Consider the following 14,688-nt stretch of genomic DNA (forward strand, 5'->3'; position numbering starts at 1 on the left):
GCCCAGATTCTCAAAGGTATTTATTTAGACTCCACTGAACTCCCATGGGAGTTAGATGCCTAAGTACCTTTGAGGACCTGGGCCTTAGCACTCACCTGCTCCTACTGAAGTGAATGGCAAAAGTTTCATTGACTTCAACGGGTGCAGAACTAGGCCTTTCATTGTTAAAAGTTGTCTGTAGGGAAACACAAGGGGAGGATGTCATGTGGAGAAATGGAGTTGGCAGTCAGGATGAGAAGCAGCAGAGTTAATCCCTATGAAATGTAAAAATCTCTGCGCAGCTTGCAGACTCCCAAAGGGACTCCTGTCCCTGATCAATTCATCAACATTTTTTATAAATAGAAGGAAACTCCCAATGTGCTTTAAAGTGGAGTTAAGGTTGAAGATAAGTAACAGTAATTTAAGGAACAGTAGTAGCAGATTCACATAGCTATGATGTATCCAGGGTTGCATGTAGAATGGATCTCCATCTTGAACGGTCCCTGGCAAGTCTTCTTTCTTCAGCAAGAGTCAGTGTGGAAGGATTTGGGCTTTTTAAATTCTTCAATATTGCATCTTCCAACATCTTTCATGGTCAGCCTCGTGCCTTACTTCCTTCAACCTCAGCACTATAAATCTTCTGTAAAAGCATATCTTCTCCTGTATGTTGGACGTGACCCCACCACTGCAGCTGTCTTGTTCTCAACTGGTGCAAGTTGCTGGGATCATCTAAGTATCTCCTTGTTGGTGACACAATCAAACTGACAGGTGTTAAGAATACACCATAACTTCTGACACAGAGTACTGTTTAGTTTCCTCTTCTCAGCTTTTTTTTAACAGCCATGTTTCTGATCCATACAACAGGGTTGTCATCAATACCACACAGAATACTTTTATCTCAGTTGTCAGACAGACATCTTGCCACCCAAACAGGTCTTTGAAGATGCTGAAATGTCACTGATGCAAGACTGATCTGATGTGTGAGTTCTTTGGTTATTGAACCTCCTGCTGCAACTGACTTCCCAGATAGATAAAACTATCCACTCATTCACCGTGATTGGCACCCACATGCAGCATTGGTAGGTCATTCATTGCCATCTATATTCAGCATCAGCGGGTCATTTGTTCCTGTTTTATAGGAAGCATGCACAGCTTTGGCTTTATCACCATTGATCTTAAATCCCATAGATTCTGCTTTTTTCCCCCACAGTTCTTCCAGTATTAGCTGTAGTTGGTCAGCAGTGTCTCCAAGTAAGGCATATTATCCATATACTTGACATCCTCTAAGGATGAATCTTTAAAGCTCACACCTCCTACTTTGGCCTCATCAGCTTTGTCATCCATTTGTCCATTAGAACATTAAATAACATAGATGAGAGAATGTGTCCCTGGTGAACCCCTGATTCTCTTGAAAACCAGTGTATAATACAACCATTGACCCTCATACAGTTAAATATACCATGGCATGGTTCCTCCACTAGGCACACTAAGTCCTTAGGCACCCCAGACTAGCATCACAGTATCCAAAGTGCTGATCCATGCACTGAGTTAAAAGCAGCTTCAAAGTCTATAAATGCACTGTTAACTTTCTATTCTCTAGGAGTTTTTCGGTAACATTCCGCAGACCAAATATAGAATGGATTGCAGAATGAACAGTCTGGAAACCACATTGGTTGTCTCTCATTTTTGGGTTGACACAGTATTTTAGTTAGTTCAGTAATAAGTTTTGTAAACACCTTCCCTGGAACCGACAGCAGCATTATTCACCTATAATTTGAGCAAGTAATACAAGTATGTGTTGGGAGGTGAGTGTGAAAGAGACAGTGTGTGTGTGTGTGAGAGAGAGACACACACACACTCTGTGTGTGTGTGTGTGTGACATAGAGACAGTGTGTGTGCTGTGTGTGGGGAAGTTTCTGAGAGACGCTGTGTGCTGTGTCTTTAAGGCACTCACTGAAAGCTCTCCTGCTTTGTCCTGAACCCTGTCTTCCCTGCCCCCGCTTTGCGAAGATGGGGTATGAGGGCAGGGGAAGAGAGAGAGAGAGCGTGTGTGTGTGTGCACATGTGTGTGTGTGTGTGTGTGTGAGACAGAGAGAGAGAGAGAGAGACTGCGTGAGCTGGCTGCTGGGGAAGTCTCAGAGACAGTGCACTGTCTCTTTAAGAAAGGCACTCACTCACTGCCCAGAGGCTGGAGTCTTCGGACCTCAGAGCACAGCAGCTCCAAGTCCTGAGTCAGGCTATCTCTTCTGCCCTACTCTGCAGAGATGGGGGGCAGGGGTGGGGAAAGGGAGACACCCTGACATCACCATACTCCCACATCAGTGGGGGGCTCTGCACAGCCAGCAGGAGGGGCCCGGGAGTAGCTGCAGGAGCAACGTGGCTGCAAAGCAGCCTGGGGAGGGGCACCTGAACACACACTGCTGGATGTGCACGCTCTGCTAATCAGCTGCATGGCACTTGAATCTTTCCTGGGTGGCTGCCTAACAGTGCAGCTTACAGGGAACACAGAAGTAGATCTCTGATGGGGTGGACTACATCTGGAGGCCCCCTGCTGGAGGCCTCGTGGCCCTGCCTCCCCCTACCCCAAAAAAGAGCAGAGGAGAAGTCCTCCAGGCAGCTCAGAGTGACTGCTGGGGAAGCAGCCAATCAGAGGGGCTGCTGGAGTGGCCAGTCAGGGATCAGGAGGGCCATAATAAAAGGAGCAACAGGAACAGAGCAGTCAGTTGCTGCCTGGAGCTGAAAGTGGAAATACCGGCTTCGTGGCTGAGTGGAAGAGCAGCAGGACTATGGACAGCTCAGTGTGGGCAAGACTAAGTCCAGGGAGGCTGTCAAAGACTGGGGGAGCTAAGAAGGAGCACCTTGCTGGCTGCGGGGATCAAGCAAGGACTGAACCCAGAACCTAGTCAGACCAAACGAAGGTCCTGTGATGGGCCCTGCTGATCTAGTTAAAGACTGAGCCCAGGAAGGGCTGCCAAAAGGAACACGCCAAATCAGGGTGCCATGGTGGGCATCTGTTGGACTGGTATAGAAGACAGTGTCTCCAGGGAGGGAGTCTTGGCAGTACAGCCCCATACCAGAGCTGTGGGGGGAAAAAAGATCATATACCCCAGAAGGTATAGACAGTGTATGTGACTACAGACAGTGTGTGTGACTCAGCCAGAGGACTGAGTCACTGAAGACCTGCCAAAGAAACCATCTGCTAGGGGTGCGCTCATGAGAGGTGGGTACCACCCCATTCCAAAGCAGAGATTGTAGACACATCATTGGCCAAAGGGGGGGCCGCTCATGAGAGGTGAGTGCTCACCCCGTTACAAGATCTTAGAGAAAACATCATTTGTAGGAGGAGGAAAACATTATTTCTTAGAGGTAACATCATCATCATATGGTAGAACATTAAACAAGTTGCCAGCCAGAAGTTCACTCATCTAGAGAAAAATATCATCACAGGTAAAAAAAACATAGTAAAATCTGTTGCCTTCTAAAATATTAGTTAAAACAAAGTTTTATTAAATGACAGAATAAAAGATTTCAGATCTTTAAAACCAACTGTGATTGCTCTGTGCTGCAGAGAGCGACATTCCCCAAACACTCAGTGGAAAACATCTCGGCTCATCCTCACTTCAGCGGTTGCTTGTTATTGACAAAGAGTGTTAGTGACTGGTGCAGCTGAACCCATGTTAAGCACGGTCAGTATAGATTAGGACAATGTGTTCAGCCCCATTTTAGTCACTGTGGTTTAAGGGCGCACATCACGTAGACCTCATCTCCATTAAGGCACTCAATCGATGGTGCTTCTTTTGGGCGATTGCGCAAGCATGGCACTACTGATTGAATGCATCCAAGCTACTCACTTTAAACCAGTGCAAGGTTTGCACTTGTGTCCACATAAGGCTACCTTATATTGATGCAGTGATACCTTCTTCAGACACGCTACACATTGCTTAGAGCCCAATTTCTTGTCAGCACCCAGCGTTTTAGGGATCCAAACCAAACTGCAGTGGCACAGTCCTACCAAAAACCACAGTGGCTCTAATACACACAACCAGTTGGGTTCGATTTGTAGGGTTAAACATTAACTAGCAACTGCTAAAAGTAAGGTAAAAATTTATTTTTAAAATTTTAGGATGGAATTGCTGGGAGAGAAGTTATGGGTCTCCTGACCAACAGACTGCATTTGAGGACAGATGGAGTTTAGACTACAGAAAAGGGCCATTCAGACAATTTTTGGTTCTGCATAAAGGACATGTGCCCCACTGATTACTGCTTTGGAATGATGTTTCCCAGTGGTTACTGCTTTACAGAAAAACATAAGAACAGCCATGCTGGGTCACACCAGTGGTCCATCTAGCCCAGTATCCTGTCTTCTGAAAGTGGCTAATACCAGATGCTTCAGAGGGAATGAACAGAAAAAGACAATCATCAAGTGATCTATCACCTGTCGTCCAGTCCCACCTTCTGGCAGTGAGAGGCTAGGGACACCCACAGCATGGGGTTGCATCCCTGACCATCTTGGCCAATCACCATTGCTTGAGAGAGAGAGAGTGAGTAGTTACAACATCATGATTACACACACACACTCTCCCAAGAGTGTAGAATTTCAGCTGCCATTAATAAAATCCATTTTAACCAACTCTGTTGGCTGATTGCCCCCATAGCAATAAAAAAGCCTGTTACGTACAGTTCCACACAGACCTACGCGGCAAAAAATATTTATACTTCAGAGCAGCTTGTTCTCAGTTAAAGGCAGCACTCTGATGGCTCAGTGACCTTTGCTTTGACTACAGTTAGCAAGCAAATATTTTGAAACAATCAAACAGGGTGGTACTGGTTTACGTAAGAAACTTTTCTTAGGGTGCTGCTGAAATCTGCCTGCATTATGAAAACTAAGGACGATTCTAGTTGACCCATGCACGCGCATGCAAGGAGCCTTTTGATACTCCCTGCCCTCCAAATGTTTGCACCCCACACTGGGGCTAACCACAATTGTAGTGCCTGCGCTTCACTGCCTGGACCTTCACCTGAAAAGTAGGTGATGATCATACCACAATGGGGAGATGTTTACTATGCCCCTAGTGTCCTTTCAAAAGGCAAAGGTTAGGTCCAGGATGCATCTAGCTGTGTGAGACCACTTGGGATAAGCCTCATGGTCACCAGGGTGGACAAGAGATCCTGAGCCAGCATGCTGGAAATGGCCTCCCTGCGGATACTGAAGTCCCCCGAGGCTATGGGTGCACGGTATCTGCTTACCCAATGTTGTGACAATTGGGCCTCTATTTTTTTGCCTGCTTGAGAATTAACTGTGAAAAGTAGGTCAAGTTATCTTCAGTAAAGAATGCTGTAAACAGTGCAGGCAAACCAGACAGAGAGCGTGAACTAGTCCCAACGAAAAGGCCTAGTGATATAACTCAAGGACTGGGTTAAGATCTTGGTCAACAAGAAGATGTGGATCTGGAACTTTATGGTGGATATGAGGCTTAATTGGTGGACAAAATAATGAAGGAGTGAATTATGCTGCCCAATTTACCTTCCCCTGCTTTTTGGGGTTCTTAAGAGAAGACTTTGAAACAGCATCATGGCTTCATTTCCTAGCTTGGCTCATCTCAATCCAGCTCATCTCATCTTCCCAATCCCAAGACAGTAGGCGCAGACTTTCTTCCTGAGAAGCTATGTCTTGTTCTTGTGGATGAAGGGCGAATATGGATAGCACTGAAGAAATGAACTAGCTAGTTAGAGCAGTTTAGAACAAATGGGCTGGGTATATATTTTGCTGCGGCATGGCCCAGAATAAACTCAGTTGGTTTATATTTAGACACTTGCCTTTAATGATATTTCAGTCAGATTTTATAGTTCTATCATTTTTTACATGAAAAAATGTCCAGTGTTAAACAAAAAGGAATTATCTGCAAGGAAAAGCCCCCCCTCCCCCCCAAACACACACACCACAGCTATCAAAATCTGAAAGTCCAGGTCACAGCAGCCAGGACTCCGACTTCCCTTGTGAAGTAGCTAGGAGGTTAACTGGGGTCTGCAGGCAAACAGCTTAGAGAAGGAGCACAAGCTTAGAGACTTGTCTGTAAGAGACTGTGCCAGTCTAATTCCCTTCCAGCAGCCCCTCCCTACAGGAATGATATGCAAATAGAGACACAGAGCCCTGCTGGCAGAAAAAGGGGAAAGGACTGTGCAGCAGGCTCAGCGCACAGGGCACTTGGGATTCCAGAGGAGAGTGTCTTACTTGTGTGCGTGCGTGTGTGTGTGTGTGTGTGTGTGTGCGCGTGTGTGTGTATATAAAACTTTGGAGCAGATATGGGAGCAGCAGCCTAGGAAGAGTGTTATACACATCCATGCCTTGGTTCACCTGGTATACCAGCTGAGAGCAGCTCTGCAGGGAGACCCCAGCCACTCAGCCTGAGTGTACGAGAGAGTGTTAGAAAGGGAGAGGCATACTGAGCGCTGACAACCCTCTAACTTCTCAATGGGGCTCTGGCTGCTGGTGCTGCTGGTGCTTCAGGCAGGTGAGTACAAATTCTGTACAGCTGCGGTTGCTGGACCCCTGGGAGCAACTATATCTCTGCCACCCTCTTGCTTCTCCCACTCTGTGTGTAGGGCAGCTTCCCCCATCACTTTGGCAGCCCATGTACTGTATTAGCCTTGCCTAGTTCTACTTGCCCAAGGCAAATCATTGGCATTTGGACCAGTGACGTAGGGTGACCAGATGTCCCGATTTTATAGGGACAGTCCTGATTTGTGGGTCTTTTTCTTATATAGGCTCCTATTACCCCCCACCCCCGTCCCGATTTTTCACATTTGCTGTCTGGTCACCATACCAGTGAGTTAACTATCGTTCATTTTCTCATCATCACGGTAAAGGAAGTCTGAGTATATTTTGTGCCTGGGCTGATTCATTTCCATGGTAATTCTGTAAGACTGTAACTGTAGGAACATGTTTTATTTTCTCTTTTAATTTAGAAAGTTTCCAGTTTTATTCTGAAAAGCCTCATCGTGTGTTGACTTTTCTTCTCTGAAATATTGTTTTCAGTTTCACCCCTTTTCTTTATACCAGTGACTCTTGAGCAAATTGCTTCCAATTCATCTAACATTCAAGAAAAAAAAGGAGTTAAAAACACAAATCCCTTTATAAAAACACAGTTGAATTCTATAGCTCCTAAACACTGAGGTAGCATTAAGGTTTGTGATCATTAGTGCAGTACAATTCGATTAAATGCAAAATCCTGTATTAATGCATCATAAAGGCTGACAATTTAAACACCAGAAATAACAGGAAAGTTTAAGTTGTCAGATCCATCTTAACTCAGCCTGATTTCACATACAAAACAGATGAAAGTGCACAGTTAGTAGTTATTGAAAGTGCTCCAGATGTGCCATTTGGCTAAATTCAGACTGCTGTGGGGTTTCTCCAACTTTTCCAAGGATCTTACAGCAGTGTTGACTCATTGACACATAAAGAGTCAATTCAGTTACTATTTAGGTTGCTAACTGTGTAACTGAATGTATAGTGTGCTTGCAAGGCAAGCAAGTTAGAGCTGACTTCAGAACCATAAAAGTATACTAATGTCAAATTGAAATCTAATCAGTTTTCCAAATAAATAAATAATAATAATAATAATAAAAGAAATAGTAACATCAGACACTATACTGGCCCCTGCTTTGTTTTAAACGCAGGGGGAGCGCAGATTCTAAAGCAGCTCATTCAGGCTCAGTTCACTGGGGTTCTTTTTGTCCCCCAGGAATAACTGTGATGTTGTTAGAGTTCATAGTTTCTCAGGGATGTTCTTCTGGAACTGGATGCATATTTCTGAGAAAGAAACAGCCTCCCTCCCATACATGCTGGATATGATCTGGATATAGGTTATCTGGGTGCAAATCCAGATGAATGTTGCTAATTCCAGTGGAATTACTCTGGATATACCCCCAGGTAACTGAGAGAAGAATCTGTCTCTTACCCCCATTCACTTGGCACTTATAGCAGGGAAATAGGGTCTTCTCTATGGTTTCTAATAACGGAGCTGTTGTTTGCTTTTACCATTTAAAAAAAATTGAATACTCAGGGTAGTGTTTAGTAAAGGGAAGTTGTTACTTTTTCAGGAATGTGTATTTAATCCCAGAGGGAATGGCATGAGAAACAATAAGAAGCCTGTGTAAAACACTGTAACATCAGTGCACAGAATTCCTCCTGGAAAAGGCTGCTACAGTCACCTAAAATGCTGGAAAAAACTCAGTGTGTTGTCTTTTCCTTGATTGTGCTTATGCTGCTGTTTCACTTTTGTCAGAGGGTTCTTGATCATTTTAATGCTTAATATTCTGTTACTTCTGTTTTTTCCTCTGAAGAAATGAACCTCTGACTTTTCATGACTGGGGAAAGAGTCCCATTGACTTCAATGGGCTTTTTGAATCAAGCACTTAGAGAAAGCTACAGCATATGAGACACTCAGGGAAGAAGGATTAGAACAGCAGGTTTTAAAAGGAAAGCAATGGTCTTAATAATAGCATCTAGTCCCTACCTCACATGGATGGTTTAGGGGATTAGTCAATGTTTGCACAGCACTTTGAAGATGTCAAGTGTATTCAAACAGCAGGGAACAAGTGGCCAGGCAACTTCAGTCTGGGCTTCTTGGTTCTGAAATATGATCCCACTCTTGAGTCAAGAATGTTGAAAAATCCATCAGTTTATTTTAGCTTTTACTTTAGGGGTGGGTTGAGTGGTTATGAATGGATGGAGAGAGAGAGGTGAAAACTGAAGAACAGAGGAGCTGGGTGGAAAGTACGGGGAGGGGCTAATGCTGTTAGTCTGATGCACTCAGACCAATGGATAGGTGCACTGATGCATCACAATAAGTGAAAATAGTACTAATTGCTGCTACTGTTATCATCATGTCAGGCACCAAAATCCATATTTAATCATCCAAATAAGAGGCTTGATTTTCAGAGGTGAGTCCTCTGAGCTCCCACTGCAGCGTATGAGAGGCGCAACTTTGAATAGGAGGGATACAAGATAGAAATAAGTGTTTCAAATCAGGGTATTGTTTAAAGGCCTGCAACTGAAAAAATGGTTTAAGGAGATTGCTTCAGACTATGCAGGCACATTCTCCTTTGCCTTCAGAATAAATCTGAATTTTTTAAGGCCAAAATTAGTGAGGTGGCCCTAAAATAAGGCTTTATAATGGAAGGTGGATATAACCTTTAATATTATCTTAATGAAGCTGCCACCTCTTCAAAATACGGAATGGAATGTTATTGTATGTACTCAGTGACTGTTACATGACACAGGCCTTCCATTGCTGATAAAGGTGTAACTTTACCATCTGTGTGGCTTGTAGATATTACTCTGATACAACAATAAGCTAAATATGAGTCAACAGTGTGATGCTGTTGCAAAAAAAGCAAATGTGATTCTGGGATGCATTAACAGGTGTGTTGTGAGCAAGACACAAGAAGTCATTCTTCCACTCTACTCTGCGCTGGTCAGGCCTAAGCTGTAGTAGTATTGTGTCCAGTTCTGGACACCACATTTCAAGAAAGATGTGGAGAAATTGGAGAGGGTCCAGAGAAGAGCAACAAGAATGATTAAAGGTCTTGAGAACATGACCTATGAAGGAAGGCTGAAAGAATTGGGTTTGTTTAGTTTGGAAAAGAGAAGACTGAGAGGGGACATGATAGCAGTTTTCAGGTATCTAAAAGGGTGTCATAAGGAGGTGGGAGAAAACTTATTCATCTTAGCCTCTAAGGATAGAAGAAGCAGCAATGGGCTTAAACTGCAGCAAGGGAGGTTTAGGTTGGACATTAGGAAAAAGTTCCTAACTGTCAGGGTGATTAAACACTGGAATAAACTGCCTAGGGAGGTTGTGGAATCTCCATCCCTGGAGATATTTAAGAGTAGGTTAGATAAATGTCTATCAGGGATGGTCTAGACAGTATTTGGTCCTTCCATGAGGGCAGGGGACTGGACTCGATGACCTCTTGAGGTCCCTTCCAGTCCTAGAGTCTATGAATCTATGAATACTAAGGAATAATAAGGAAAGTGGCAGTGTGTTTGTGCACTGGGCCCAAATGCACAATAAGGCCTAAAATCTGCAGTGGGAATTTGAAAGAAATCAGCAATGAAAATCCTTAAAGGTATTGTGCAAACCCTGTGTGAAACAACATCTTCTCTTTGCAGTTTGGAAAGGCGCGCTGGGGAAAACCCATTCTTTGCATACAAGAGGACTCATTGAATTAGCAGGAGCCATATCCTGTGGCACAGGACGCAATGCTTTGGCGTATCTAGGTTACGGATGCTACTGTGGTCTGGGAGGACGAGGTTGGCCTAAAGATAAAGTAGACTGGTAAGAACATCATTTATATGCCCATGTATACTTCTGGTCTCTCCCCTTGCAGATGATAAATTCTTCCCTCAGTTACATGCATGTATAGGGCTGCCAGGTGTCCATTTTCAACCGGAAAACCTGGTCAAAAAGGGACCCAGGTGGCTCCAATCAGCACTGCTATCTGGGCCGTTAAAAGTCTGGTTGGTGGCACAGCGGGGCTGGCAGGCTTCTTACCTGGCTCCGCGCAGCTCCCAGAAGTGGAAACATGTCCCTCGGCTCCTAGGCGGAGGGACAGCCATGGGGCCTCCTTGTGTTGACCCTGCCCCACCCTGAGCATCAGCTGTGCAGCTCCCATTGGCCAGGAACTACGGCCAATGGGAACTCAGGGGCGGCACTTGTGGGTGGAGGCAGTGTACAGAGCCACCTGGCCGCACCTCTCCCTAGGGACATGTTGATACTTGTGGGGAGCTGCCTGAGGTAAGCACTGCCCAGAGCCTGCACCCCAAAACCCCTCCCACACCTCAACTCCCTACCCCAGCCCTGAGCCCCCTTCCTCACCCAAACTGCCTCCCAGATCCTGCATCCCAAACCCAGTCCTGCATCCCAACCCCCTGCCTCGAGCCCCCTCCTGCACCCAATCTCCCTCCTAGAGCCTGCACCCTGAGCCTCCTCCTGCTCTAGCTCAGAAGCCCCTACTGCACCCTAAACCCTTCAATTACAGCCCCACCCCAGAGGCCACACCCCCAGCTGGAACCCTCACCCCCCTACACCCCAACCCCATTCCCCAGCCCAGATCCCCCTCCCACACCCTGAACCCCTAATTTCTGGCCCCACCCTGGAGCCCGCATCCCCAGACCAGAGCCCATACCCCCTCCCACACTCCAGCCCCCTGCCTCAGCCGGAGTGCCCCCCACACACACTCCAAACCCTTCAGCCCCAGCCCAGAGCTCCCCTCCTGCACCCCAAACTCCTCATCCCCAGACAACGCCCTCACCCTCTCCTGCACCCCAACCCCCTGCCCCAGCCCAGTGAAAATGAGCAAGTGAGTGAGGGTGGGGGAGAGCGAGCGACAGAGCGAAGGGGAATGGAGTAAGCAGGGGTGGAGCCTCAGAGAAGGGGAGGAGCCTTGGAGAAGGGGCAGGGCCTCAGGGAAGAGGGGGGAAGGGGCGGGACAAGGGTGTTTGGTTTTGTGCAATTAGAAAGTTGGCAACCCTGTAAAACCCTATTGAACCCTTTGCCAAGTGCAAACCAAGAGAAAATTAGGCCTGGTTTGGGACCAGAAACTTAATTTAAAATGTGGTAACACTGTGGTGTTTAGATGTGCTTGTAATTATTAAAACTGGGAGCACTGGCTGTTGGGAGTCTGAAAGACAGGAAACAGGAAGGAGGGGGAGGAGTTGAGGAGGCTGAGTGAGAGTTACAGAGGGTGCAGCAGCAGCTTGGTACAGAGGTTTCCACTGTAAAAATAAAGTCCTGTTGAAGTTGTTAGTAACTTGCCTGGTTGATACAACATTTTGGCGATGATGATGGATCTTCTGCCTCTGAACCCACCTGCACCCTTTCTGCAAAGCCCCGGTGAGCCTCCAATTGCTTTTACTTCCTGGATCCATATGTTTGAGACTTATCTGCTTGCAATCAGTGCTACAGAGATTTCTGAAGTAAAAAAGCATGCTCTGCTAATCCACTGCCTTTGAGCAGAAGGGCAGCATATATTTTACACTTTCCCCCTTGCAGATGATAAATATGAAACTGCACTCACTGCATTAAAGAACTTTTTTGTGCAAAAAGTGAATGTAGTAGCTAATCGCTACAGATTTTGCCAGCGTGAGCAGAAACCAGGGGAGACTATAATGCAGTATATTGCTTCCCTGAGGAGTCTGATTGTAACTTGTGACTTTGGGAACATGGCAGATGAGATGATTAGAGACCAGCTCATTGAGATAACAACCACGCTTTGTGTAAGAGAACGCTTACTTCTAGAACCACGACTTACACTAGAAAAAGCAATAACCATTGCTACTCAGATTGAGTCAGCTACAGCTGAAGCCAAAATAATGAGCAGGGATACAGGAGGCACAGTCCAGGCTGTGACTCCTTTGCAGAAAAGTTCACTATCGCTGCAGACAAACAATTGCAAGAGGAAAACTAATGAAAAGCCACTGAATCAGCAAATGCAAAATACAGTAAAAGCATGCTTTCGCTGTGGATCCCCACAACCCCTTGCAAGCTACACAGGATGTCCAGCAAAAGTAGCTCAGTGCAGTCATTGCAAAAAGATTGGGCATTTTGCTAAAGTATGTCGCAGTAGCCAGTTCAATCAACAGGTTCATGCAGTTACAATACCAGATGTTACTGCGCTGAGTGTGGACAAAATCACTACTGCACATATTCCAGAACAGATAAAGTGCATTGTAAATGTTTCCGCCATACCCTCAGGCAAATCACACTCTATTCAGCTAATGTTGGACACTGGCTCAGCAGTATCTATACTACCTGATTCCATTTATTTGCATTACTTTAAAGATGTGCCTCGTACTGAACCCAAACTTCAGTTGGTGTGCTATTTGAAAAACCATATCCCAGTACATGGCTGCCTGCCAGCAATAGTTACTTTTGGTGATTGCTGTGTAACTGCAGAGTTCTACATTGTCCACAAAGGCACTACTATCCTTGGCAGAGATTTATTGGCTGCTTTAAATCTCAGGGTAGTTAATGGATGAATTGATCTTCCTCAGCAAAGCACTCTTGCAGTACACACACCAGTTTCAGCTGGGACCCAACACCAGGTTGAGGAGAAACTTGGCTGTGCTTATGGGTTTCTGCATAAAGTTAAAATGCAGAATAATGTGATGCCTGTATGACAGAAATTACGGCGCTTACCATTTTCAGTCAGGGAAGCTGTTTCAGAGGAACTTAGAAAACTTGTTCAAAAGGACATTATTGAAGAGATTAACTCCTCAGAATGGGTTTCCCCTATAGTAATGATGCAGAAGAAGGGTGGAGGCATTCGCCTTTGTGTGGACTTAAGGGAGCCAAATAAAGCTATTGTGATTGACAGCCATCCTCTTCCTCACATAGAAGAAGTATTTGCAGAACTCCGTGGAGCAAAGATGTTTTCTACTCTTGATTTGCAGAGCACATACCACCAGGTTATGTTGCATGAAGACAGCAGAGACCTCACAGCATTTATTACACATGAGGGACTATTTTGTTTTAAACGTGTTCCATACAGTCTCACATCAGCCCCAAGTGCCTTCCAAAAAATGTCATTGATTCTGAAGAATCAACATGGAGTTCAGTGCTATTTGGATGATATTATCATGTTTGGAAATACTACTGAGGAGCATGACAATAACCTGCAGTCTGTACTAAACTGCATCAGAAAGCAGGTCTCAAGCTCAATAGGTCCAAATGCAAATTTAGACAAACTGAACTCTCCTTTCTGGGGCATACAATTTCACAGGCTGGACTAAAACCTGATCCAGATCATATCCTGGCAATTTCAAATGCTCCTCCTCCAACAGATTTGCAAACCTTACGTTCCTTCTTGGGTCTTACCCCCTGGTATGCAAAATTCATTCCCAATTATGCTTCTGTCATTGAACTGTTACGAGAATTACTGCGGAGAAGTTCAACCTTAGTGTGGACAACAGATGTACAAGCTAGTTTTGAAATGGTGAAAGACTGTCCAGTACTTGCACTATTCAGTCCCGCATTGTCCACAATTATAACTACTGATGCTTCTGATTATGGACTTTATGTTGTCCTCATGAAGTTGTGTGAGGACAGCCCCGAGAGAACTGTTGCATTTGCTTCAAGGACACTGAGTAATGCTGAGAGAAAACATTCTGCAGTTGAAAAAGAAGCACTTGCTTGTGTCTGGGCTACTGAAAAATGGAGAACTTACCTGTGGGGCCACACGTTCAAGTTGCGCACAGACCACAGCCCTTTGACGACGTTGCTCACCGTGAAAGGACTGGGAAGAGCAGGATATCGTATTGCTAGATGGTCTGCAAGACTATTCTCTTTCAATTATGACCTGGAATATAAGCCTGGAAACAAAAATGTGGTAGCTGATTGCCTTTCTCGCCTGCCTTTGCCTTCACCAGATGGTCCACTGGAGGATGAGGATGTAGTAGCTGCGCTTATTACAAGCACTCTTACTGCAGTTACAAGAGAACAATTTCAAGCTGCTTGTTCAGCATGTCCAATTCAACAAAAACTACGAGAATTTCTGACAAAGAGATGGCCCAGTAACCCTAAAAACCTTGACCCAGTTTTGCTGCCTTATTTTAGAATTCGGGATGAACTTTCTTTGCTTGATGGCTGTGTGCTATGAGGTACACGCCGGCTACTTGTGCCAGAAGAATTACAGTCAAAACTCATA

At 45.2% G+C, this 14,688-nt stretch overlaps 1 protein-coding gene and 1 long non-coding RNA gene across 5 annotated transcripts in view; one reads left to right on the forward strand and one right to left on the reverse strand.

The window, feature by feature from the left end:
- LOC120383868 overlaps positions 1-14,688 on the reverse strand; it is a 36,438-nt gene that overhangs the window by 6,002 nt on the left and 15,748 nt on the right. Inside the window, exons 4-5 of one of the 4 annotated variants that reach the window (XR_005588557.1) lie at positions 14,209-14,353; positions 6,921-7,069 (exon numbers count right to left, since the gene is read on the reverse strand). The exons of 1 other annotated variant lie outside the window; for it this stretch is intronic. This is a non-coding gene — a long non-coding RNA (uncharacterized LOC120383868). Of the gene's footprint in view, positions 1-6,920; positions 7,070-11,913; positions 11,955-14,208; positions 14,354-14,688 lie in introns of those variants that run through there. 2 more of the 4 variants (XR_005588558.1, XR_005588556.1) reach the window with 2 other exon arrangements.
- The window catches only part of LOC120383866 (phospholipase A2-like), a 34,765-nt gene continuing 26,436 nt past the window's right edge, over positions 6,360-14,688 (forward strand). The window contains exons 1-2 of the mRNA XM_039502165.1: positions 6,360-6,491; positions 10,154-10,319. Coding sequence (XP_039358099.1) covers positions 6,452-6,491; positions 10,154-10,319 — 206 coding nt within the window. The 5' untranslated portion in view covers positions 6,360-6,451. The remainder of the gene's footprint in view (positions 6,492-10,153; positions 10,320-14,688) is intronic.

Source organism: Mauremys reevesii, linkage group 1 (assembly GCF_016161935.1).
Source record: "Mauremys reevesii isolate NIE-2019 linkage group 1, ASM1616193v1, whole genome shotgun sequence".
Lineage (NCBI taxonomy): Eukaryota > Metazoa > Chordata > Testudines > Geoemydidae > Mauremys > Mauremys reevesii.